Here is a 28,000-nt window from a genome sequence, read left to right on the forward strand (position 1 = left end):
GGAGTCTTTCCCCCAAGGTAAGTTCTTGTTTGGTTTATCGAAGATTAGGTGGTTGTAAGATGTTAATTTCATTTCTTGGTGTTCAATTCGATTCCAAGTGTCTATGTCTCTGTTTTTGTGCCAGTACCATGCTGTCTTGACCACTATGGCTTTGTAGTACAGACTAAAATCTGGTATGCTGATGCCCCCAGCTTTATTTTTGTTACTAAGAACTGCCTTAGCTATACGGGTTTTTTTCCGGTTCCATACAAAACGCAGAATCATTTTTTCCAAATCTTGAAAGTATGATGTAGGTACTTTGATAGGAATGGCATTGAATAGGTAGATTGCTTTGAGAAGTATAGACATTTTAACAATGTTGATTCTTCCAATCCATCAGCATGGTATGTTCTTCCATGTGTTAATATCCTCTGCTATTTCCTTTCTGAGGATTTCATAGTTTTGTTTATAGAGGTCCTTCAACTCCTTCGTTAGGTATATTCCTAGGTATTTCATTTTCTTTGAAACTATGGTGAAGGGAGTTGTGTCCTTAATTAGCTTCTCATCTTGACTGTTATTGGTGTATACAAAGGCTACTGACTTGTGGACATTGATTTTATATCCTGAAACATTACTGTATTTTTTGATGACTTCTAGGAGTCTTGTGGTTGAGTCTCTGGGGTTCTCTAAGTATAAGATCATGTCGTCAGCAAAGAGGGAGAGTTTGACCTCCTCTGCTCCCATTTGGATTCCCTTTATTTCCTTGTCTTGCCTAATTGTATTGGCTAGAACTTCCAGCACTATGTTGAATAGTAAAGGTGACAGAGGACAACCTTGTCTGGTTCCAGTTCTAAGAGGAAAAGCTTTCAGTTTTACTCCATTCAGTAAAATATTGGCTGTGGGTTTGTCATAGATAGCTTCAATCAGTTTCAGAAATGTGCCACCTATGCCTATACTCTTCAGTGTTCTAATTAGAAAAGGATGCTGGATTTTATCAAATGCTTTTTCTGCATCTATTGAGAGGATCATGTGATCTTTATTTTTGCCTCTGTTAATATGGTGGATAACGTTTATAGACTTGCGTATGTTAAACCAGCCTTGCATCCCTGGGATGAAGCCTACTTGATCATGATGAATGACTTTTTTGATGATAAGCTGTAATCTATTGGCTAGGATTTTGTTGAGAATTTTTGCGTCTATGTTCATGAGTGAGATTGGTCTGAAATTCTCCTTTTTCTTTGGGTCTTTTCCTGGTTTTGGTATCAGGGTGATGTTTGCTTCATAGAATGTGTTGGGGAAGATTCCTTCTTCCTCAGTTTTTTGGAGTAATTTCTGCAGTACAGGAATAAGCTCTTCCTTGAAGGTTTGATAGAATTCTGGAGTGAAGCCATCTGGACCAGGGCATTTTTTAGTTGGAAGCTTTTTTATTGTTTCTTTGATCTCAGAGCTCGAAATTGGTCTGTTCAGGAGGTCTATTTCTTCCTGGCTAAGTCTAGGAAGAGGGTGTGATTCCAAATATTGATCCATTTCCTTCACATTGTCAAATTTCTGGGCATAGAGTTTCTGGTAGTATTCAGAGATGATCTCTTGTATCTCTGTGGGATCAGTTGTTATTTCCCCTTTATCGTTTCTGATTGAGGTTACTAGAGATTTTACTTTTCTATTTCTAGTTAGTCTGCCCAATGGTTCATCTATTTTATTTATTTTTTCAAAAAAGCCAACTGCTTGTTTCATTAATTTTCTGAATGATTCTTTTGTTTTCAATTTCATTGATCTCTGATTTGATTTTGCATATTTCTTTTCTTCTACTGAGTTTAGGCTTAGATTGTTCTTTTTCCAATTCCATAAGATCTCTTGTGAGATTGTTGATGTGCTCTCTTTCTGTTTTTCAAATGTAGGCATCTAAAGCGATGAATTTTCCTCTCAAAACTGCTTTTGCAGTATCCCAGAGGTTTTGGTAGCTTGTGTCTTCATTGTTGTTATGCTCAAGGAAGTTAATGATTTCCTGTTTTATTTCTTCCTTTACCCATCTGTTATTCAACAGAAGATTGTTTAATTTCCATGCCTTTGGGTGGGGTCGAGCATTTTTGTTAGAGTTGAGTTCCACCTTTAGTGCCTTATGGTCTGAGAAGATACAAGGTAAAATTTCAATTCTTTTGATTCTGTTGATATTTGTTTTGTGTCCCAGGATATGATCAATTTTGGAGAATGTTCCATGGGGTGATGAGAAGAATGTATATTCTTTGTCTTTGGGGTGGAGTGTTCTATATGCGTCTATCAAGCATAGTTGGTCTAAGGTCTCATTTAAATCTCTTATATCTTTGTTTAATTTCTGTTTAGAGGATCTGTCCAGCTCTGTAAGAGGTGTGTTAAAGTCCCCTGTTATGATGGTATTATCAGATATCATATTGCTCAGACTGAGTAAGGTCTGCTTCAAGAATCTGGGAGCATTTAAATTGGGTGCATAGATATTTAGAATTGAAATGTCTTCTTGTTGTATTTTTCCCTTGACCAATATAAAGTGACCATCTTTGTCTTTTTTGACTTTAGTTGCTTTAAATCCACATGTATCTGAAAATAAGTTTGCAACTCCTCTTTTCTTCTGAATTCCATTTGCCTGAAAAATTGTCTTCCAACCCTTGACTCGGAGCTTTAATTTGTCTTTTGAAGCCAGGTGTGTTTCTTGCAGACAGCAAATGGATGGCTTGTGTTTTTTAATCCAGTCAGCCAATCTATGTCTCTTCAGTGGGGAATTCAAGCCATTAACATTTATTTGGATAATTGATAAGTGTGGTAGTATTCTATTCATCTTATTTGGTGAGAGTCCATTGCTTAGTTTTATCTTTTGCATCAGTGTGGAGGTTAGGTTCTGTCCTTTGATTTCTGAGTTCTTACTTTGCTGCTGATCCATTGTGGTGGTCAGTGTGCAGAACAGGTTGAAGTATTTCCTGTAGAGCTGGTCTTGTTGTGGCGAATTTCCTCAATGTTTGTATATCCGTAAATGATTTGATTTCTCCGTCAATTTTGAAGCTTAGCTTAGCAGGGTACAGAATTCTGCGCTGAAAATTGTTCTGTTTAAGTAGATTAAAGGTAGATGACCATTGTCTTCTTGCTTGGAAAGTTTCATTAGAGAAGTCTGCGGTCACTCTGATGGATTTGCCCCTGTAGGTCAACTGGCGCTTACTCCTGGCAGCTTGCAAAATCTTTTCTTTTGTCTTGACTTTGGACAGGTTCATCACAATGTGTCTTGGAGAAGCTCGGTTAGAGTTGAGGCGACCTGGGGTCCGATATCCCTCTGAAAGCAGTGTGTCAGAATCTTTGGTGATATTGGGAAATTTTCTTGTATAATATTCTCTAGTATGGCTTCCATTCCTCTGGGGCATTCTTCTTCCCCTTCTGGAATTCCTATAACTCGTATGTTGGAACGCTTCATAAAGTCCCATAATTCTGACAGTGAACGTTCTGCTTTCTCTCTCTTCTTTTCTGCCTCTTTTACTATCTGAGTTATCTCAAAAACTTTGTCTTCTACCTCTGAAATTCTTTCTTCTGCATGGTCTAACCTGTTGCTGATACTTTCCATTGCATCTTTAAGTTCCCTGATTGACTGTTTCATTTCCTTCAGCTCTGCTATATCCTTTTTATATTCTTCATATCGTTCATTTCTGATTTGATTCTGTTTTTGGATTTCCTTTTGGTTATTTTCCACTTTATTAGCAGTTTCCTTCATTGTTTCCATCATTTCTTTCATTGTTTTCAACATGTGTATTCTAAATTCCCTTTCTGTCATTCCTAACATTTCTGTATAGGTGGAATTCTCTGCAGTAGCTACCTCATGGTCCCTTGGCAGGGTTGTTCTGGACTGGTTCTTCATGTTGCCTGGAGTTTTCTGCTGATTCTTCTTCATGAGTGATTTCTTTTATCTGTTTCCTTGCCCTAATTTTCCTTTCACTTCCTCTTGCTCTTTAAGTTCTTGTGCCTGTGGACTAAGGGTTACAGGACCAGAAGGGTGAGAAGGTTGAGGAGCAAAAAAGGGATGAAAGAAAGGAGGACCGAGTGATAAGAAAAAAAAAGAAAGATAGAGAAAGGAGAGGGGGTGGGTAAAGGGAATATTGACAAAAGGAAGAGAGGTGCAGAAAGAGGGAGACAGGGCAATATAGGTACAGTAGGGTACTTTGACACAACCTTAAAAAACCCCACCTTCTGGGAGTGCCCAGTTGGGTGGTTCCCTTGAGGTCAGCAGCTCTTTGCTAACCTGATCAGACACAGTACCCCACCTCCACCAAGTAGAGAGGAAAGACAAAAATGCTATAAATCAAACCAAAACAAGCAAACAGAAAACTTTACGGGGATACAATTGGGTGAAAAACCAAATGATAGCGGTAGAAACACTAGCAAAAATGAAGTTGTAGTTATTGAAAAAGGCAGCAATGGGAAATTATAATTAAACTAGAAAAGTTGAGAAAGAAAAAGGGATCTGTATGGAAAAGGTTGAAATTAAAAAACAAAAGAACATCAACAACGTCAAAATAAACAAACAAACAAAAAAAAACAACCAAACAAAAAAAAAAAGAAAAAAATACACAACCAAAAACAAAGCAGTTTGTATATGTTATTGAATATTGTCTGGGCAACACGTGGTCTTCTGGGGTATGAGATGTTAGTCACAGTTCTGATACGACTGGAGGCTGCTGATTTCTCAAACCCCAGCAGGTAGACACCCTAAATCTCTCTTCAGCCCACTTAAAAGGCACTTTGAACTTGTAAACTTGCTGAGCAGAAGCTTTCCCAGCTTTCTCGCTGGAATCACTGCTGAAATGGCTATCCGCTTACCCAGTGTGCCAAAACCGGTCTCACTCTGCCCCTGAGGGTTAGGGCTGCAAGGCGGCTCAGACCCCACCCTTAGGCTACTTGGTTGCTGGGTTACAAGCTCCCACCCGTTTCTAGCTCTGCGACCCTGAGGGCGGAGCTTGCCGGGGTAGATCACTGACAATGGTTCCGTGTGACCCACCGCCAAACACTATTAGCTCCGTCTGGCTCAGCGGCTCAGACTGGGGCCCTAGACAATGGCCAAAGTTCTCCGCACTCCCATTCAGGCCTTTCCCAGGGCAGTTCAACTCAGTGCCAAGCCCAAGGACATCAAAACAGTTCACAGGTAAGGCCTTTCTGGTTTGCAGTCTCGCTGCTACTGAACTTACAGTTGTGGGCGGGTTTAGACGGATTGAACACACACGACCACTTGCCTGTTTTCCACTGTTTTAGTCCTCCTCTTGGGTCCAGAAGTCTCTCGCTGACTCCCTGTATCCTCATAGGAGTGATGATAGGCAGTTCCCACCAGCTAGAGATGCCTGGAATCCTATCTCCCCAGACTCACGGTGCCCAGATGCAAGGAAGCTGTTACTCGGCTGTCATCTTGCTCCGCCTCCCCTGAGTGAATGACAAACTCCTAGCCTTAAACAATCTTCTGTCCTTGGCCTCCCCAAATGCTGGGATTACAGGCATGAGCCAATGTACCTAGCCATTTACTAATTTTATATTTTTTAATTTCAGATTAATATGAAGGTGAATACATTTAGGTTACATAATTTGCTTTTGTAAAATTAAAGTCTAGGTTGTAGTTGTGCCCTTCACCTAGGAAGTATCTAATATACCTGTGCAGTGTACCTGTGGGGTGGGAACTTATCCAACCCCTTCCTCCCTCCACTTACTTGAATTTGAAATATGACTTCTTCCCTTCATAGAAGTCTATGAATTGCTATTAGCCAAATAAATAAATAACTTGTTTTTATTTTAGTATTTTATTTCATTGATTTTTTTTTAACTCTCTTATTAACTTCAAGGGCAATACCATGAAAAAAAATGTGTAGGTTATGCTACTATAGAGATTTTGAGTTCTGAATTTGTTTTTCAGTTTATTCAGATAAGTGTATTTGGAGGCAGAAAGCTACAAGAGCATTCACTCTTTCTAACTTCTCCCTGCCCTGATTGCTGTTTGATGTTGTGTGAAAAGCACTAGGAGGAACTGTGGTGTCCTAGCACTAAATTACTAAAGAGATTGGGGTATATGAATGTGAAAGGAAATAACTCACACGTTTATCTAGAGTTCAAGTCACTAGAAACAGTGATCACTACATGCTATTTCCACTCAGAAATTTTTGTTGGTGAACCATCCACTATAATGTTTTTTCACTGGTGCACCCCCAGTACCTGGTATAATTCATGGCACGCGGTAGGCACTCAGTAAATATTTATTCAATTGCTGTATTATATTTATTATGATTTTCTTCTTATAAACTTGTTGACGAAGCTGCCTAGGCCCTTTATAATCTAACTTCAATTTGTGTCTCTCACTTAAGTCCCATTGATACAATACAAAAATTTTCCTTAATCAAAAACTTGTATGTGTTGCTTGTATGTGTTGCAATGATTTTCTATGGTGGTCTTTTGAGCTTGGAGTTTATGGGAAGGAAGATCTCACAAAAATCGGGAAGAGGTAGTGCCAGCCTATAGGACTGTATAAGGGTAGGGTAGAAATGAGGTGAGCAGAGAGGAGAGGAAAGAAAATTCCAGATTAGAAAAGGGGGAGCCTTGGTAAGTTGTTCCTTTCCTCCAAAAATGTATTCTGACTTGACTAAGCTCAGGGTCCCTCCACTTACAGGGAAAGAAACACTCTATACTTTCTTAACAATTGCTCATGTACATTTAAGCTATTAAGGTGATTAGACGTGTGTTATATTTTGACTAATTATATCTGGGTCTTGCCTCTGCATCCTTCTAACCTACTCACACTTTTTAAGTGACTCAAATAAATTTGATTCCTTTGTTAAGAAGGAGTCAAAACCAAAAAGCAGGTAACCACTTATGACCTCAGCAGCCTAATATCTGAAATCTTAGAACATTCAAAGCAGTATCTTTCCTTCCACTAAAATACTTCACAAGTGCTTGCCCTATAAAAGAGAATAATCTCAGTTTAGTCTCTTATTGCATTATGTATTGGTTTTTAATATTTGATCTCACTGTCAACCATCGTTTATTAGTTGCTGACTTCAGAAATTCATATAGTTTTAATTGCCAAAAATTTTGTAGGGAGAGAAATAGAAGAGAACCCAGGTGGGTGGCGTTAGCTCTTAACACTGAAGCTCCTAGCACAGCCTGTGTCTGGGGCAACCTTGGTGGTCTAGCGATATTGTATACGAGTCTTCTAGCTGGACAATAAATGACATTTGTGGATTTGCCCATGACCTCTCTTCTTCATGCACTGGCAGTCTCCGGTGTCATTATTAATTAGTCTTCAGGTCTCCCATTTGTCTGCTAGAAAGTGTCTTAGATAAGCCAAGTTAATTAATTGGAGCGGGCAAGCTGCCCGGCCACCAGAACGCAGGACAGTGCAGGCAGGGACAGTCAGAGGGTGGCCCTCTCCTTTGATCCTGTGGAGAAGTTTAACTCTAACAGGCCACGTGGGAGTCCTAGCCCTTGGGGGTGCAGAGAGGACGTCCGAGCCCAGCAGCGAGCAGCTCTCATTTGTACTGGCTTCAGTTTCTAATTTCAAAACCATGAGGCTCAGAGGCCTAGGGGAATTGTGTCATGGTTTGCTTCGTTTTGCCCCAGGAGTTTGCCTACATTCTTCAGTGAATTCTCACAAGGGGTGGTGGAACTTCAGCAAGGGATTGAAAATCATTATCCCTGTGTTCTAAACAGGAGATTCACACTGTGGAATAGTTCCATAAATATCATGCCTAGCATGTGTGGTAAATAATCTCCAGCCATGAGTCTCTTACTCTTCTGACTTTGACATGTTTCCCAACCAATTTCACCAAATCATAAAAATAACAAGTAATGTTTATGAGCCTGCTTGCTGGTGCCAGGCATTCTGCAAACCACTACCTGTGCAATATTCCACTTAATTCTTATATCATGCCTATAAGGGTGGGGGGGGGGCTATTTTGCAGATGAGGAAAGCAAACCAGAGCCCGTCTGAGCCCAGGTGGGTCTCTGTCCAAGCACAAGCTCTTTATCACCCCATGATTTGGCCCCATAAAATTTGAGCCATTTGATTGGTCTTTGTCATCACAGCCAGGACAAAGGCAGAGCTGCAGAGATCAACCCTAATTCAGGAAAACGTAGAAATTTTACTTTTGTAATTAGGAAGCAAGCTCTGCCTTTACTTATGTTTTTGTCAGAAGTAACCTTGAAAGATTATTGTCATACCTTCGGTCATATCCTATTACTAAATAGTAGATGTGCCTCAGACAATTAGTGTTCATAAAAATAATTCTATATTAATGAAACCATTAGAAGGGCTCTCCCCATTTATATTGTGAGAAATTCTAGCTTTCCTTTAAATATGGCTACATGTGTTCTCAGATATCATTAGAAAATGTTATGCGCCCATCAGAAAAGTTATGTGGCCATGAAAGTTCCTTGAGAAATGCTGATTCTTCAAAGCAGATGACTTTCCAAGTGTATTTGACCAGCTGTCTGCTCTTGGCCTACCCCCATAACTAACCATTCATCCTTACTTCCTTGCTTATGCCTCGTTGGGTGAAGTTGTGGACATTTCTAGGGGTCTTTGAAATCAGCTTGGGGACACTTTGCCATCTTTGATGAATACAGAGACTTTGAACCCTGGCATAGCTCTCCTAGAAAGCAAAGAAAACACGAAGGGACAAGCAAGTCACACCGTATCCCTGGAAAGCTCACTCTGAGTCTGTGTCTATATTGCTAATTGTATTTAGACATCTCCCCTCCTCCCAGGAGCATCTAGTTAAGCTGAGGAAATCTGATACTTTGACCAGATGCGTGAAGCTCTCTAGAGAAGTTTGGAGACAAGTAAATGAAACCGTATATCCTTGCTTCTCAGGGATTAATATAAGTACATGAATAAATATAACTAAAAATAAAACATGAACACCATACAGAAGGTATAAGAGATGTTCAAAGAATGCAAAATCTTTGGATTGGAAAAGGCTTTATGGTGATGGTGACACCTCCTACCCTTGTACTTTGGGTAACAGGACTTTCTCAGACGTATGTATGTATGATTGAGATAAAAGTATGTATGTGGTGTGAGTAGAGCAGAGAACCCTAAGAATGAAGACACAGAACTTGGGATGGTGGTTGATATAATTAGGACATTGAATAATTTTGATTTGGTTGCTTAGGCATATGTGAGAAATAGAGCCATACATCCAAGGTCATGGAGTTTGAATTTAATTGAAATAGCAATCAAACTCATTAGTTGTTTTATTTTCTTTTCACCTTTTCCCCTTTGTTTTCCCCTTTTGTCTTAAAATTTATAGAGACCAGACAAAACTTAAGCACCAAAGTTAACTCTTGATCTCCTCTCGCCTTAAGAAATGAACAAATAAAAACAACCAAACAAGATATCTTCCCCACTATTCCCCCTCTTGGGAAATGGCACTTCCCAGCCCCCTGTTTTTCATGCCTTGCTTTCCTTCTCCCTCAACTCTACCTTGGATGCATCAGCAAGACCTATTTGTTTCACCTCCACAATATATACCAGCTCTGTCTCCTCTCTCCTTCTCTCTCTCCTCCTCTCTCTCTCTCTTTCTCTCTCTCCCTCTATCTAAACACCACTCTAGCCCACAGAAGAATAATGATGGGAAGAACCTCCCTTACCCTTTGGCCATCAGTCCACCTGCTGGGAAAGAGGTGAAGGGAAGTCTGACAACCACAGAGAACTTATAAAGTAGGTCTTATAAAGAGGACAAATAAGCTTACAAATAAGCTTAAGGTAAAAATGTAAAAAAAGGAATGTTTTGAGTTGATGGTTGAGCTGATTTTAAGGAATTTGTTTCCCATTTCTCTTAAGGTAAGATTTGTATTTCTTTAATAAGATAGGTCATCTTAAAAAAAAACAGTCTTTGCATCCCAGTGGACAGGTGGACAGTATTTCCTAGAGAGCATTGGAATGGTTGTCAGAATAGCTAAAAGCAGATATTCTACATAAGCTCTATTAAAAACTTCTAGAAAGCAGCAATGTCAATACTCAGAGTGTGAATTTAGGTACTTCCATCCTGTACTCTAGTATCTGTCTCATGTTGAGAAACCCTGGGTACCTATGAGAAAGTAGGAGGTTCTGGCTTTGACTCGGAAAATAACAAAGGTTCCCTCAAGTCATGCTTTCATCTTCAGCACAATCTGATATAGTCTCCCAGAGTGGTCTAGGATTTTAGCCATCTAGCTGCCAATGTTACAAATGAAAGGCGTCACATAAGTAATTCCCCAGGGCGTTTGAATGGCGTCTTTTGCATTTTCTGTGTTTTGGTGCTGACATGCCTATTGCTTTGCCTGGGATGCCAGTTTTCAAAATGCCTAATTCCTGGATAGGAATTTCCCTGTATAAACAAAGGTCCTTCTCCTGACCCTCTTCCAAAATGCCTTACCTTTATGTTTGTAAATTCCTCCAAGTACATGTTTCTCTATCTTTTGAACCATATGGCATGATTTCTTCATGGTAAAAATTCCAATGCTTTCATCTAGTCTCTTGGACAAGGATATATCAATTTCTGCTCATGGTCAACAGACAAAGTTAAGATGACTCAGCTCTAGCTTTAGAGAAATGAAGCCTTTCTTTTCCCAGGGCTTTCTGCAACTGACCCAAATATAAAAACCTTGGGGAGATGGACGCCTCGTGCTTCGTTGGTGGTGAAGTATTACTTATTATGGTTTCCAGGCACCCAACTCAGGACTATCCAATTTGAGTCAACTCAATTATCAAAAAAATCAATCTATTATAAATTCCACGTATTCTTTCTGAAGTAAATCACCTAAAATTATTTCACATGTGCTAGAAAATTAATAGGCAGAGTGGGTGAACAGGAAGCACGCAGAGCAGGCACAGGCCTCCCTGACCTGTGTGTGTTGCTCTGAAGAATGACCAGTTTGGCTGTCTCCAACTATAAGGATTCCTGGGAATTTCTGTGAAGTCTTTTTCAAGCTCTGCTTTTTGAGTATGAATCTGAAGAGGGTCAGGGACCTTCATTCTTGGGACTAGTCTTCAAGTAGTTCTTACCTTTTTTTATTTGGGGGAGATCAAAAGCAGAATACTTTTCCTGTCCCATGTCAGAGATTTTTCTGGTTCATTAGAAGGAAAATTGAAAGCTTATACATTTCCCTTTTATAAAAAGAGGTACAGAATAAACTAATTATTTTTGTTGGTTGGTTTGTTGTTTCGATTTTTGCTTCTCCCTGTGCCTCTGAATTTGAATAAACAGTGATTGACAAGGAGTCTACATAGTTGATATCCAAGTACATAGCACAGCGCCTGGCCCACAGCAGGCACTCAGCAAATGTATGTTCTGAAGTTAATCTAATTCTAAACTTCTCTTCACAGTAAGTGAGAAACAGATGATGGTGGTGTGCGAGGAGTCCCCGAAGGAGTATCTTCAGCCTTTCAAAGACAAACTAGAAGAGTTCTTCCAGAAAGGTAGGCGGTTTTGTCGGCCACGTGTACACAGTGCTCCGAAACATCTTTATTTCGTGACTCTTTCTCTGAGGCCCACTGCCCCTTGCATCCTGGCTGACCGCAGGCGGAGCTTCATTGATTTCGTCAGTCTGTCTTCCCATGGTGGTTATGTATAGAGTTGTTCCGTAGCTTTCACAGCACCTTTCAAGTCCATTTTAATATTTTAGATCCTCTAATTTACTTGTGATTTGGAAACCTTTTGAGGACAAACCTTTTTGTCTCTTCATGGAGCTGAAGGGGATCCTTGGGACATATTTGCTGACAAATGAGTACATGCAAGGCTTATGCAGTCATGCCTTTCAGATCTGGGGTCAGCCTGGACAGGTGGATGGTGATTATCTTCCTGGTATTATGAGTGCGGCAACTTAGAAACTTGTGTTACATTTCCCATTCCTTTCTGGATAGGAAAATTAGGGCCAAGTGGATGTCACACATCTAATCACTTGGCACCTACTGGCCCGGCCCCCAGGGATTAGGAAATGGAAGTGATATATGTGAGACCCACTGCTTTCTTAGAAATCTGAACAAGTTCTGTTCCTTCCTCCGCAGTTTTTGGCAGGAGCAGGGAACTTCTGTTAATCAGGGTTAGTGAATATGAAAGTTTAATGCCTTTTAGATATTTTCTATTTTACTTCTCAAATTTAAAACAAAAATAAGGGTAGATGGGAGGGAGCTTTTTTCTTTGCTGGAAAGCCACAGGAAATGCACGTAGGAATCTTTGGGATAATCAAACATGTTGTTTCTATTATTGAATAAGGTCACATGATACTACACCCTCAACAAAAGTCTGTTAGGCAGGGCGAATCTATAAAGTATGGCCAAACCACCTTGAGGACTGGCAGGGAAATTCTCAGTCTGTGAGTCAGAGGAACCCCGTTCCGGCTGCTCCCTTGGTGCAGAGATCATTGCTTCCTCCTCCGTGATGAGAGGCTGCTTGCATTGAAGCAGCAGTCAGAGTTCTCATGGACGTTGCAGAACTTCATATATGACGGAAACGATGCAGTCAGGCAAAGTACCATCTTGAGACCAAACAAGGATACCAATCCTTATGTGCCACCTGACTACCATGGGTGGGATTTATATGTGACTTATCAAGAGAAACACGTTGCTTTGTAATTATACCTCATAAATACAACCTAAATGGCCTGAAGAAAAGCATGAAGTAATTTCCTTTGCTGACCCCCAATTAGTTAATGTCCGCTTTGGACATAATGTAAAATTAACTTGAAATGATGCTCATGTGTGCTAGATTCCGTTTTTATTTTGACTGCCATTGTTCTGTTTCTGGAAAATTCTATAATGCATCTATCATCATGTCTGCCTGCATGCTATTGTGGCCTCTTCAAACCAGCCAGCATCTTAAAGTCCTTATATTGTGAATTTTATTATTTTATTCTTTTTGTTGAAAGAGACAAATATGAAGAGATTTAGAACTTTGGGAATCTTCTTTGGCACCTTGGAAAGGGAATTTGTGAATCATCATTTGGAGTTATGTGTTAACATCTTCTCTACCAGGTCTCTCAAGAAAATTCTGGTCTAGTCAAAGAATTGATATGCAGCAAACCAGATCTTGCATCAGGGAAGCAAGGGTGTGGCCATAGTAAGCTGTTCTAAGGAAGTCCTAGGGAGTGGTTCTTAACCCCACTGTACCTTAGAATCACCTGTGGGAGATTTTTTCCTAAAATCCCAACACCCAGCCAAACTCTGGATTCATCGTCAGCATCTCTGGGGGCTCAAACTCGGCATCAAAGTATTTTTTTAATTCACAGTTGATTCCATAGGGAATCCAAGTTCAGAACTATTATTGTTGAGCTTAGTTCTCCTTTTCATATGTATTTAAGGATGTTTATTCAGAGCCTGCCATACACTAGGCATTGTAATAGTGCTTGGAATACTAAGTGAATCATATATTCCATGACATTCTCCCAAAAAAAGTCTTATAGGGAAATGATCTGTAATTTAATATAGTCAGCTCTTAAAAAGAATGTGAAGGAAAAGTACCATTATATTAAAAAAAATTAAGAATTATAAAAAAGAAAAAATATTTTAGGAATCTTGAACATTTCCAATATTATGTGATGAAAAGTCTACTGTTGAAATAACTTATTACTTTTTACCTCATTACTTAGCTGAGATAGTCAAACAGCCTCAAATTGTACAGTTCAACATGGCAGATGCTAGCCACGTGTGGCTGTTAAGCCAGTGTTAATCCAAATTGAGATGTGCTATAAGGATGAAATACACACTGGATTTTGAACACGTAAAATACCTCATTTCTGATTTTTTTATACTGATTACATGGTAAAGTGATAATATCTTAGATATATTAAGTGAAATAAATGATTAATATTCATTTATAAATAATACATGATAACTTAATGTAATACGGTAATAAATTATCTGTTTCTTTTACTTTTCATGTGTAGCTACTAGCAAATTTAAAATTTTAACTGTGGTTCACATTCTGTTTCTGCTGGAAAGTATTTTTCTAGAGATGTGGCCTATAGCCTTCCTCATCTCATTCCTCCACTCACCTCTTTAAGTCATCACTCTGTCCATGCAGCTTGAATCCCATGGTATTGGAATGCATAGTTGCACAGACTAGCCCCCCAGCCACTGTTGCTATAGACCTGGCCCTGTTTGCTCTCAGGTAGGGCCCCTTAACTGAAGGAGTTGACAGCATGCTACTTTAGCAGGCTACAGCTCTGACTCCAAAGTGTTTGGTGAGGGTCTGTGGTTAAAAAATAGGTCATAACCAATAGCAATATGATATAGTTTTGCCATATTCCAGTATATACCAATGGAATATCACTTGGCTACTATTTGGGGTTGCAGATAGCAGTCTCTTTTCTATGTAGATAGTTCACCAATTCCTAGAAAATATAGTATTTTTCACCTACCAAAAATATGCATTGCTCATGCTATATAATCAGATTTTCATGACAATTGGGTTTAAGTATAGCATTTTATCTGTTATGCCATTCATTATTTTTTTAAAAAACATTACATATAGTACTAAGAAGGATACATTGCTACCAATTAAACTATGACATTCAAAGTATATGATATATTCCAATATCAGAGATGCTAAAATGGGAGAATTCCATCGATTTGGGGGTTGATATAATATGATACTATGTAGTTAGGCACATAGAATCAGAGAAGAGGAATGCCTAGCACTTCTAAGTAAATCATAAAAGATGTCCAGCAAAGGAGATATTTTTGTTTAGGCTTGAAAAAGAACCAAGGTGGTCTGATGATGACGATAACTATTACTTAGTGCTTCTATAGCTGTGTACTGTGGAGAGTGGATCACCTTTGTACTTAGCCCTCATGACAGCCCTCTGAAGTAGTAGCAGCATCTCCCTGCCCTACAGATGAGGAGACTGAGGGATTCTCAGCAGAAACTCTGCAAAGGGCATTTTGGGCAGAGGGAAACACTGCGTGTGTTAGAAGGATGAAAGACGTGACGAGTTTGGAGAATGCCAAGAGACTTAGTGGAGCTAGATCACGGGGCATATGAGAGCACAAGACCCAAAAGGAGATGAAGAACCTGAACTTCATCACATGGCAATAGTTAGTTCTGAAAAGTACTATGTGCAGGGTTGATATGACCAGGTTGGGTTGCTTTTGTTTTGGCATGTGGGAATTTTAAGGGGGGATCACTTTGCTTTTTATGGTTGTGAAGAAATACATTATAACTAACAGTAAAATAAAAATATTCGGGCAGAGCACAGTGGTCTCTGAGTAGACTCAGAGGACTTAGGTGAGAGAATCACTTGAGCCCAGGAGCTTGAGGCTGCAGTGAGCTGTGATAACTGTGGCCAAAGAGCGAGACTCTGTGTCAAAAAAAAAAAAAAAAAAAAAAAGATTTGGACAAGCTATTAACTAGTAAGGAGCTTGAGTAAAAGCAGTGGCAATAACAATAAGAAAAAATACGCAAAACATATTGTAAACAGTAACAGGCTGTTTTAGTCATTTTGGGCCAGGATAATTAATCAGAAGTGCAAATGAAACAAAGGAAAAAAGGGTAACTCTCTACAGCCCTCACAGCCATCTTTTCCGGTGACTATTATTATTACCATTCCTCCCCCCCCCCAAAAAAAAAGGTAACTCTCCTTTTTTGTGCCTGGATAACTGGCTGGTTGCTGACGAGGAAGACTGAATTTAAGATGAAGGACAGTGCAGTAGGCTGGATGAGTTAACTCTGAGATGCATATGAGATGCACAGGTGGGGACGTGCTCCTGGGAGAGAGCTGATTGAGTCTTCAGAGGTCGCGGTTTAAGTCACAGGAATGAATGAGACAGCAAGATAACAAAGACCGGGTGTAGAATGAGAAGGTTCCTGAAGTATCAGAGTGCTCTGAGCACAGGGATCATGGAATAACCATAACTGAGGAAAGAGATTTCTGCACTTCTATGGTACAGCTTACAGAGCATTTGGCAAGAAAGCTAAGTTTGTATAAGGGGGTCTTATCACTCATAGAGTCTTAAGCAATCGCGTTCCTTACGCCTGAGAAGTCACATGCGTTGTGACTCAGGGTTATTTTCACATAAGCTGCAATTCACTTCTTCTAACCATCATGATGATTTTTCTTTTGTAAATCATATCCTGTTGCCACACTCGAGTGGAGATGATGTGTTTGTCCTTAGGTCTTTTATCATCCCTCTGTTGTACAGATGCTCTTAAATAGTGTTTTTTGTCAAAACCATAGTACTCGTTCTTGACAAATTCCATTTCCTGAGCAGAATTCAAAGTGATTTTAATGGCACCACTTTTGGAGCTTACAATCTCCACGGTATCTAAGCCTTTCTTCTTACCTGATTTTTTTTTTTTTCTTTTCCACAGTAGGCTCTTGTTGATTCCAGTTTACAGCTCAGTTCAGAGCAGCCTTGTGCAGGCTTTGTGAGCTCCTGCTTTCCCACCCTCACATCAAACATGGTCATAATGATATGGCCTTCAAAATGTGATGCTCACATTAAAAGTCCTCATAAACATAGCAGGGATCCTGTAATTGAAAGAAGGCACAGAGCAACTGATTAGAGCCCAGGTATAGATCTTGTAGGTGGTCTTTTCGTGCTGTTAAATTGGTCATTTGTATTTATAGCTTCGGAGGGGAGGGCTGGAAGGTAACCTGGCTCTAACACCAGCATTCTCCCACACTTGGTCTTATCTCATTCTCCATTAATTTTACCTGGAATCCAGGAATGGAGCCAAATTCAAAAAGAACCTGAGTGAAGTATTCTATTCCTGGTTTATCACACTGTTCTATAAGGTTCTTTGGCCAGCTGAGATTGGAGGTATTCTTAACATCGAGCAACTGATTTCTAGTAAACTTACCTATTAGATAAATTTACTAAGCTGAAAACAAACAAAAGCAATAACTCTGATTTTCCATATTGAATGCAAACAGAATTATTTAAATACCTGAATACTCCATGAACGACAGCTGGGACAATGTCTGTCTGATCTTATTCACTTTCTCATGCCAACACAACTTGGTCTACGCTAAGTGTTAAGAATTATTTGTTGAATTAATGAACAAAGCCTGAATTGTGTCAAGTGCCTGGGAGCTCCCCTCCCCCATTGCTTTTCTCCTTAAATCTCTTCAGAATTGGTAAATAATAACAGAATCTGAAGAGATGCATTTTTGTTTTATAACACGTTTCTGTGGTTCAGGCCTCTTGGGCATAGAAATACCTTTCCGTATTTGGTGAATGCATATAATTCATTCTTAATAAATGTTTAGGTCAGATTAGATTGACTGCAGAATAAGAGAAGTTTATTAGTATTCTCTTTACACCCCTCCCCAGAAATGTTGAAATTCAACTATCTAAATCTCACCATATTCAACCATTAAGGCTACAGAAATCAGGAGAGGACAATGATCTGGACAGTGTGCCTTGTGGGAGAAAATAATTCTTACATCCTTCACAGAGCATATTCCCCCTTAAGTCAATTTCTTGATTTCTCCTGTCCCTTCCCCTCTCCATCTCTGTCCACCCCAACTTGATATCTTTAATTTACTTAGTTTTCCTTTTTGGCCAGCCATCCAATAGATTATCTTTTCAATGGCTCTAGTTCTCTTTTTCTTTTTCTTTCGCTCCAGTGGGGGAAAAAATTGCAAAAAGAAGAAAAGTGTGTAAATTATGTGTGTTTGATACGAACACACTTGAAAAAGATTGTACCACTCCCTCCAAAAGAAGAAAAGTGCAGACCAATCTCACGATAGTTTTAAAATGCTAAATAAAATTAATAGCCCATTTCATGGCCAAATGTAATTTATTCCCAGAATGTGGAGAGGATATGATACTGGGAGATCTACTAATATAACTTATTGTTGTTAATATCTCTAAGGAGAAAATTATATGATCATCTCTTAGCTTTAGAGAGAGAATAAGGATCTGTATCTTTGACAAAATTCAACATCCATTTTTTTAAAATCTCAATGAAACTTGATTTTATTTCATTATGAAAAATCCATCACAGCCCCAGATTTGCAGCTAATATCACAAAACCCAATATACCTAATGTACAAAAAACCCTAGATATTGTTAAGAAAAAAAGAATAGTATCCAAAACAAAGGAAAATAATAACAGTGACAGAAATGGCTCTTTATACAGGTGAAAAGATGTGACTCTAGGAATCAGTTTCTTGATCTTAAGAATTATCTCCAATCTCAGCTGGTCGAAGAACCTTAGAGGACATCATTTATATCTCAACACCATTATATTTTATGTCATGTAACATAAATTACATTGAAATTCTGTTTTTATCTATAGAATTGGCAAAATCATTAAAGTTTGATGACAGACTCTGATGGCAATAGGTAGGATAAATGTCAGTCTGCATTGCCTGTGAACGTGTGAATTGTTAACAATCTAAATGCAGGTCTGTCCTGTTGGTGCCTAACAAACATCTTTGAGGATAAGTAAGAACTAACCTAAGGCTGATAGTCAGCTGGTCCTCACCCTAACGGCTACACAGGTTGTCTGTTCTGTTAGTTAGTACTCAAGTTGTTGTTAAAGGTTGAAAATATTACAAGTTCATTGCTAAGTAGATAGAAAAATGACAACTGATATTCGGAGGTGGTGTGCAGACTTTTCCTAGATTTTGGTGTTTTAACCAATGTATACTTTACTATAAAACTGAACAATTAAAAGACAAATACCTTTTCACTTTTTTGGCACTGTTTTTGAGTGCAATTTTGCAGTTCAAAATTTCATTTCAAGGTGCTGCCTCCATTTAGTGCTTCCCCCTTATTGTACCAAGTGAGGTCCTTTCACCTCCTGAACCTGCTTGCTGAAAGCTTCAGGACTCCAGAACAGAATGCTCTCATTCAGTCTTCTTCCTTCTTTACTCTTAGGTGTTTTACTGGACAAGTTGGGGACTTCGAAGGCCCCTTATCTTTCCTTCTCTTTTAAGTGGAAAGCCAGATCCATGAGATTGCTTGCTTTCCTTATGATTTGCCTCCTCAATACCTCTCCACACAGCTCTAGGCAGTCCTCCCTAGCCATGGAAAGATGCACGGAAATATTTCAAAGGCATCGAAAGCTCCAGACTGTCCAGCACGTACACACACCTGCTATAGCCCCCGGTTCTTCCCCCTGCACTTTGGGTTGACTTCACGCATTTTGCTCTGGTTCCCAGCACTCTCCTGTGATGTCTGAACCCACAGGCTCAGTAAAGTAGGAGGCCTCTACTACATGGAGTGTTTTATTTCCTCCTCATCTTGTTACTGTAACCCTGTTCTCCATTCCATTGAGGCCTTCTTAGCTCTCAGTTACACAGGTGCTTCAACGTATGCGTCTGTGAACATATCAGGGGGAGAGAGTAAGGATCTGCATCTCACAGACCACTGCTTAAACCTAACCACAGTGTAGGACCTAATACCATCGTTTCTATCTCAGCACCATTATCACTATCTGACCTCTTCTATGGGTATTTGCATTTCAAGGCTTAACACTAGTTTTTGAAAGAAAGGCTTTGTCTCCTGTTTTTAAACACTGCCTCAGAACTATGTGTAAGTGGAGAAGAGATGGAAATGGTTAGATTTGGAAAGAAATAAGGGGAGTATAACTAAGTCATGCCGGGTCTTCTATTGAGCAGCAGAAGATACTTAAATCTGTGTGCACATCCTCTAAGCCCAGGAGACCAGATGGTTTGATTGCTTTAGTGGAATGGAGACTGTACCTTACATTGAGTTTTACAACTTTGAGTAAGGCCTTTAACCATGTCCACATCAGGATGGTAATGTGGGTGATCTTTTCATTTGCCTTTTGTCATGGTAGATCCAAGATCCTTTGATGAGATTCTGGAGTTGCACTTGCAGTCACACCGCCTTGATGAGTAGAAATGTCCAGAGATAGAAGTAAGAGATGAGCCTGGCTCTTTCTGTGTATGAACCTCATTGTCCACTTGTTTCTGTATTTCACTATTTTGTTTTAGAAAACATGGAAGCAGACTAGTGTGTTTCCCAGAAACAAAGTGTTAGTAACTTCTGAAATGTTATTGTGATATTGGGCCAAGGACTCACAATTTACTCTTTCTACCATGACTACATGTATACATTTTCCTTAAAAAAAAAAGGTTTTCTAATGTAAACATTTATATTTTATCATGTATTTTCTTTAAGCAATGCTTTTCTATATCATATATGACTTTTTATTATTGTGGTGAGAATATTTTGTCTACCATTAACATTGTCTACCATTAACACATTGTCTACCATTAACAAATTTATCAACCATAGACAAAGGAAAATGTTGTGTGTATGTGTTTCAAGTTTTCTGAACACAGTGGGAAGAACACTGTGTCTGAATTAAAAGACCTAGGTGTAAATACTGGCTTCATGATGTAACTTTTCTTTCTGATTTTGGGCAGGCTGTTAATTTTCTCTGAGACTTTCTTGTCCTTGTCTGTAAAATGGGAATAGTATTAATATCTACTACCCAATGTCATTATGAAGGTTCAATGAGAGAAAGTACACATGAAACTATATAAACTATAAAGCATTAATAGATACAGTGCATTATAGTGAGAGTATCCTTCTTATTTTACCACTACCCTCTGTGAAAAACACCGGTTTGTTGAAAATTTCCCTGTAGAGTTTTCACTTTGAGAGTGAGGGAGTACACTACTGGACTACAATAGTCAAAGCACAGTGCTTCATTTAATCTTTGCAGCAATCCTTTGAGGCCAATTTTGTCATTTTTAACTTTCCAGAGAAGGAAAGTGAGCCCGAGGTCTCGGTAACTTACTCAAGGTCAGGGTGATCACAACCCCAAGGTTGTTACTGTGCCGTACTAATAACTTAAAAACTCACTTATTTTCTCAGGGTCCCAAGACTCATGTAGGTAAACAGAAATAAGCATTTTTCTCTGACTATCTAGAGGAGAAAAGCATCAGATTGGCAGACGTGCCTTGACCTTAGCCAGTAATTTAACCTCCAGGACTCCTTTCCTGGGGTGCTAATAGAGTCCCAACATTGACAACAGCCACAGTTCCCCGGGTAATTTGTAAAGAATTACAGCAACGAGTATTTAAGTAGTTTATGGAATCAGTGTGAAGCTCTGCATGTTGCATAATAGTTGTTTTCATGATAAATTGCTTCATGTACTTGTTGGCCTACCCACCACTTTCTCTTTGGATTCTTGACAACTATAGTGAGGTTTTATTCCATGTATTTCTTTTTTTATGGCTTTATGGAATTTTATTTTTATTTTTTTATTGTTGGATCATAGCTGTGTACATTAGTGCAATCAAGGGGTACAATGTGCTGGTTTCATATACAATCTGAAATATTCTCATCCAACTGTTCAACGTAGCCCTCATGGCATTTTTCTTAGTTATTGTATGTAGACATTTGTATTCTGCATTTAGTAGGTTTCGCCTGTACCCATTCTAACATGCACCGTAGGTGTGACCCCACTCGTTACCCTCCCTCCACCATAACCTCCTCCCACCATAACCTCCCCCCTCCCTTCCCCTCCCTTGGCCCTTTCCCCATATTCTTGTGCTATAGTTGGGTTATAGCCTTCATATGAAAGCTATAAATTAGCCTCATAGTAGGGCTGAGTACACTGGATACTTTTTCTTCCATTCCTGAGATACTTTGCTAAGAAGAATATGTTCCAGCTCCATCCATGTAAACATGAAAGAGGTAAAGTCTCCATCTTTCTTTAAGGCTGCATAATATTCCATGGTATACATGTACCACAATTTGCTAGTCCATTTGTGGGTCAATGGGCACTTGGGCTTCTTCCATGACTTAGCAATTATGAATTAGGGTGCAATAAACATTCTAGTACAGATGTCCTTGTTATATTATAATTTTTGGTCTTCTGGGTATATACCTAGTAAAGGAATTATAGGATCGAATGGCAGGTCTATTTTTAGATCTCTAAGTATTCTCCAAACATCCTTCCAAAAGGAACGTATTAGTGTGCATTCCCACCAGCAGTGTAGAAGTGTTCCCTTTTCTCCACATCCACGCCAACATCTCTGGTTTGGGGATTTTGTTATGTGGGCTACTCTTACTGGGGTGGGTGATATCTCAAAGTAGTTTTGATTTGCATTCTCTGATGATTAAGGATGATGAGCTTTTTTTCATGACTTTGTAGATCATGCATCTGTCTTTTTTTTTTTTTTATTGTTGGGGATTCATTAAGGGTACAATAAGCCAGGTTACACTGATTGCAATTGTTAGGTAAAGTCCCTCTTGCAATCATGTCTTGCCCCCATAAAGTGTGACACACACCAAGGCCCCACCCCCCTCCCTCCGTCCCTCTTTCTGCTTCTCCCCCCATAACCTTAATTGTCATTAATTGTCCTCATATCAAAATTGAGTACATAGGATTCACATGCATCTGTCTTCTTTAGAGAGGTTTCTCTTCAAGTTCTTTGCCCAACCCGAGATGGGATCACTTGTTCTTTTCTTGCTAATACGTTTGAGTTCTCTGTGGATTCTGGTTATTAAACCTTTCTTGGAGGTATAACCTGCAAATATTTTCTCCCATAGTGAGGGCTATCTGCTTGCTTTACTTACTATGTTCTTGGCTGTGCAGAAGCTTTTTAGTTTGATCAGGTGCCAGTAATGTATTTTTGATACTGCTTCAGTTGCCTGGGAAGTCCTCCTCATAAAATATTCACCCAGGCCAATTTCTTCCAGAGTTTTCCCTGCACTCTCTTCAAGTATTTTTATTGTTTCATGCCTTAAGTTTAAATCTTTTATCCAGTGAGAATCTATCTTAGTTAATGGTGAAAGGTATGGGTCCAGTTGCAGTCTTTTACAGATCGCCAGCCAGTTCACCCAGCACCATTTGTTAAACAGGGAATTTTTTCCCCACTGAATGTTTTTAATTGGCTTGTCAAAGATCAAGTAATGGTAAGTAGCTGGATTCATTTCTTGGTTCTCTGTTCTGTTCCAGACATCTACTTCTCTGTTTTTGTGCCAGTACCATGCTGTTTTGATCACTATGGATTTATAGTACAGTCTCAGGTCTGGTAGCATGATTCCTCCTGATTTGTTTTTATTGCTGAGTAATGTTTTGGCTATTTGAGTTTTTTTCTGATTCCATATAAAACGAAGTATTATTTTTTCAAGATCTTTAAAATAGGACAATGGAGCTTTTTTTTTTTTTTTTTAATTTTTTTTATTAAATCATAACTGTATACAATGATATGATTATGGGGCATCATACACTCACTTCATAAACCATTTGACACATTTTTATCACAGTGGTTAACATAGCCTTTCCGGCGTTATCTCAGTTACTGTGCCAAAACATTTACATTCTACATTTACCAAGTTTTGCAAATACCCCTATAATATGCACCACAGGTGTGATCCCACCGATTCCCCTCCCTCTACCCACCCCCCCCTTTCCCACTTCCCCCTATTGTTAAGTTGTAGCTAGGTTATAGCTTTCATGTGAGAGTCCCAAATTAGTTTCATAGTAGGGCTGTGTACATTGGGTATTTTTTCTTCCATTCTTGGGATACTTTACTAAGAAGAATATGTTCCAGCTCCATCCATGTAAACATGAAAGAGGTAAAGTCTCCATCTTTCTTTAAGGCTGCATAGTATTCCATGGTATACATATACCACAATTTATTAATCCATTCGTGGATCGATGGACACTTGGGCTTTTTCCATGACTTAGCTATTATGAATTGGGCTGCAATAAACATTCTGGTACAAATATCTTTGTTATGTTGTGATTTTTGGTCTTCTGGGTATATGCCCAGCAGAGGAATTACAGGATTGAATGGCAGATCTATTTTTAGATCTCTGAGTGTTCTCCATATATCTTTCCAAAAGGAATGTATTAATTTGCATTCCCACCAGCAGTGCAGAAGTGTTCCCTTTTCTCCGCATCCACGCCAGCATCTCTGGTCTTGAGATTTTGTGATATAGGCTAGTCTCATTGGAGTTAGATGATATCTCAAAGTAGTTTTGATTTGCATTTCTCTGATGATTAAAGATGATGAGCATTTTTTCTTTTTTTTTTTTTTTTTTTAATTTTTTTATTAAATCATAACTGTATACAATGATATGATCATGGGGCATCATACACTCACTTCATAAACCATTTGACACTTTTTTATCACAGTGGTTAACATAGCCTTTCCGGCTTTATCTCAGTTACTGTGCCAAAACATTTATATTCTACATTTACCAAGTTTCGCAAATACCCCTGTAATATGCACCACAGGTGTGATCCCACCAATTCCCCTCCCTCTACCCACCCCCCCCTTTCCCACTTCCCCCTGTTGTTAAGTTGTAGCTGGGTTATAGCTTTCATGTGAGAGTTCCAAATTAGTTTCATAGTAGGGCTGTGTACATTGGGTATTTTTTCTTCCATTCTTGGGATACTTTACTAAGAAGAATATGTTCCAGCTCCATCCATGTAAACATGAAAGAGGTAAAGTCTCCATCTTTCTTTAAGGCTGCATAGTATTCCATGGTATACATATACCACAATTTATTAATCCATTCGTGGATCGATGGGCACTTCGGCTTTTTCCATGACTTAGCAATTATGAATTGGGCTGCAATAAACATTCTGGTACAAATATCTTTGTTATGTTGTGATTTTTGGTCTTCTGGGTATATGCCCAGCAGAGGAATTACAGGATTGAATGGCAGATCTATTTTTAGATCTCTGAGTGTTCTCCATATATCTTTCCAAAAGGAGTGTATTAATTTGCATTCCCACCAGCAGTGCAAAAGTGTTCCCTTTTCTCCGCATCCACGCCAACATCTCTGGTCTAGAGATTTTGTGATATAGGCTAGTCTCATTGGAGTTAGATGATATCTCAAAGTAGTTTTGATTTGCATTTCTCTGATGATTAAAGATGATGAGCATTTTTTCATATGTCTGAAGGCCATGCGCCTGTCTTCTTCAGAGAAGTTTCTCTTCAAATCCCTTGCCCAGCCTGCGATGGGATCCCTTGTTTTTTTCTTGCTGATGCGTTTGAGTTCTCTGTGGATTCTGGTTATTAAACCTTTGTCAGAGTTATACCCTGCAAATATCTTCTCCCATTCTGAGGGCTGTCTGCTTGCTCTGCTTACTGTGTTCTTAGCTGTGCAGAAGCTTTTTAGTTTGATCAAGTCCCAGTAGTGTATTTTTGAAGCTGCTTCAATTGCCCGGGGGGTTCTCCTCATGAAATACTCACCCAGACCAATTTCTTCAAGGGTTTTCCCTGCATTCTCCTCTAGTATTTTTATAGTTTCATGTCTTAAGTTTAAATCTTTAATCCAATGAGAGTCTATCTTAGTTAATGGTGAAAGGTGTGGGTCCAATTTCAGTCTTCTGCAGGTTGCCAGCCAGTTCACCCAGCACCATTTGTTAAATAGGGAATCTTTTCCCCACTGAATGTTTTTAATTGGCTTGTCAAAAATCAAATAGCGGTAAGTAGCTGGATTCGTCTCTTGGTTCTCTATTCTGTTCCAGATATCTACTTCTCTGTTTTGGTGCCAATACCATGCTGTTTTGATCACTATCGATTTGTAGTAAAGTCTGAGGTCTGGTAGTGTGATTCCTCCTGTTTTGTTTTTATTTCTGAGTAATGTCTTGGCTATTCGAGGTTTTTTCTGATTCCATATAAAACGAAGTAATGTTTTTTCAAGATCTTTAAAATATGACAGTGGAGCTTTAATAGGGAGTGCGTTGAAATTATATATTGCTTTGGGTAGTATGGACATTTTGATAATGTTGATTCTTCCTAGCCATGAGCATGGTATGTTTTTCCATTTGTTAACATTTTCAGCTATTTCTTTTCTTAGAGTTTCATAGTTCTCTTTATAGAGATCTTTCACGTCTTTTGTTAGGTAAATTCCCAAATATTTCATCTTCTTTGGCACTACTGTGAATGGGATAGAGTCCTTAACTGCTTTTTCAATTTGACTGTTGTTGGTGTATATAAAGGCTACCGATTTATGAATGTTGATTTTGTAACCTGAGACGCTGCTGTATTCCTTGATCACTTCTAGGAGTTTTGTAGTAGAGTCCCTAGTGTTTTCCAGATACACAATCATATCATCTGCGAAGAGCGAGAGTTTGATCTCTTCTGACCCTATATGGATACCCTTGATCGCCTTTTCTTCCCTAATTGCGGTGGCTAAAACTTCCATTACAATGTTGAAAAGCAATGGAGACAATGGGCAGCCTTGTCTGGTTCCTGATCTGAGTGGAAATGATTCCAATTTAACTCCATTCAATATGATATTGGCTGTGGGTTTGCTGTAGATAGCCTCTATCAGTTTAAGAAAAGTCCCTTCTAGACCAATTTTCTTGAGTGTTCTGATCATGAAGGGATGCTGGATATTATCAAAAGCTTTTTCTGCATCAATTGAGAGAATCATATGGTCTTTGTTTTTTAATTTGTTTATGTGCTGAATTACATTTATAGATTTACGTATATTGAACCAGCCTTGAGACCCTGGGATAAAACCAACTTGGTCATGATGTATAATTTGTTTGATGTGTTGTTGGATTCTGTTTGTTAGGATCTTGTTGAATATTTTTGCATCTATATTCATTAGTGATATTGGTCTATAATTTTCTTTTCTTGTTGGGTCTTTTCCTGGTTTGGGGATCAGGGTGATGTTTGCTTCATAGAACGTGTTGGGTAGTCTTCCTTCTTTTTCTACATTTTGGAACAGGTTGAGTAATATAGGTACTAATTCCTCTTTAAAGGTTTGGTAGAATTCTGACGTGAAACCATCTGGTCCCGGGCTTTTCTTTTTAGGGAGGTTTTGTATAGTTGATGCTATTTCTGAACTTGATATGGGTCTGTTCAACATTTCCACTTGATTCTGGTTAAGTCTTGGAAGGTGGCGTGCTTCCAAGTATCAGTCTATTTCCTTCAGATTTTCATATTTCTGAGAATAAAGTTTCTTGTAATATTCATTAAGGATTTTTTGGATTTCTGATGAGTCTGTGGTTATTTCGTCTTTGTTGTTTCTGATTGATGATATTAGAGATTTTACTCTTTTTTTCCTGATTAGGTTGGCCAGAGGTTTATCTATTTTATTGACCTTTTCAAAAAACCAGCTTTTTGATTTATTGATCTGTTGTATTATTCTTTTGTTTTCAATTTCATTTAATTCTGCTCTAATTTTGGTTATTTCTTTTCTTCTACTGGGTTTGGGGTTGGAATGTTCTTCCTTTTCCAGTTGCGTGAGATGTCCCATTAAGTTGTTAACTTCCTTTTTTTTTAAATTTTTTTTTTCTTTTTTTTTTTAATTTGGCCGGGGCTGGGTTTGAACCCGCCACCTCCGGCATATGGGACCGGCGCCCTACCCGCTGAGCCACAGGCGCCGCTCTCTTTCCGTTCTCTTGAGGAAGGCTTGCAGTGCTATAAATTTCCCTCTTAGAACTGCCTTTGCACTGTCCCAGAGGTTCTGATAGTTTGTGTCTTCATTGTCATTTTGTTCCAAAAAATTGGTGATTTCTTTCTTAATCTCATCTCTGACCCAGCTATCATTCAGCATAAGGTTATTTAACTTCCATGTTTTTGTATGGGTATGCAGATTCCTGTTGTTACTCAATTCAAGTTTTATTCCATGATGGTCCGAGAAGATGCATGGAATAATTTCTATTCCTTTAAATTTACTGAGGTTAGACTTGTGACCTAAAATGTGATCAATTTTGGAGTAAGTTCCGTGGGCTGATGAGAAGAATGTGTATTCAGTTTTGTTGGGATGAAATGTTCTGTAGATGTCTGCTAAATCTAAATATTGGATGGTTAGGTTTAAATCTAAGATTTCTTTGCTCAGCTTCTTTCTGGAGGATGGATCCAACACTGCCAAGGGAGTGTTGAAATCTCCAACGATTATGGAGCTGGAGGAAATCAAGTAGGACAATGGAGCTTTAATAAGAATTGCATTAAAATTATATATTGCTTTGGGTAGTTTTAACAATGTTGATTCTTCCCAGCCATGAGCATGGTATGTTTTTCCATTTGTTAACATCTTCAACTATTTCTTTTCTTAAAGTTTCATAGTTCTCTTTATAGAGATCTTTCA

The 28,000-nt window shown here is 38.8% G+C and overlaps 1 protein-coding gene across 2 annotated transcripts in view; it reads left to right on the forward strand.

Annotated features, from left to right (window-relative positions):
* Nucleotides 1-28,000, forward strand: part of FMN1 (formin 1) — a 417,492-nt gene that overhangs the window by 300,663 nt on the left and 88,829 nt on the right. For both annotated transcript variants that reach the window (XM_053594041.1, XM_053594043.1), the window contains one exon: nucleotides 11,333-11,425. In XM_053594041.1, coding sequence (XP_053450016.1) covers nucleotides 11,333-11,425 — 93 coding nt within the window. The remainder of the gene's footprint in view (nucleotides 1-11,332; nucleotides 11,426-28,000) is intronic.

This window comes from Nycticebus coucang, chromosome 6 (genome assembly GCF_027406575.1).
Source record: "Nycticebus coucang isolate mNycCou1 chromosome 6, mNycCou1.pri, whole genome shotgun sequence".
NCBI classification, from domain to species: Eukaryota; Metazoa; Chordata; class Mammalia; order Primates; family Lorisidae; genus Nycticebus; species Nycticebus coucang.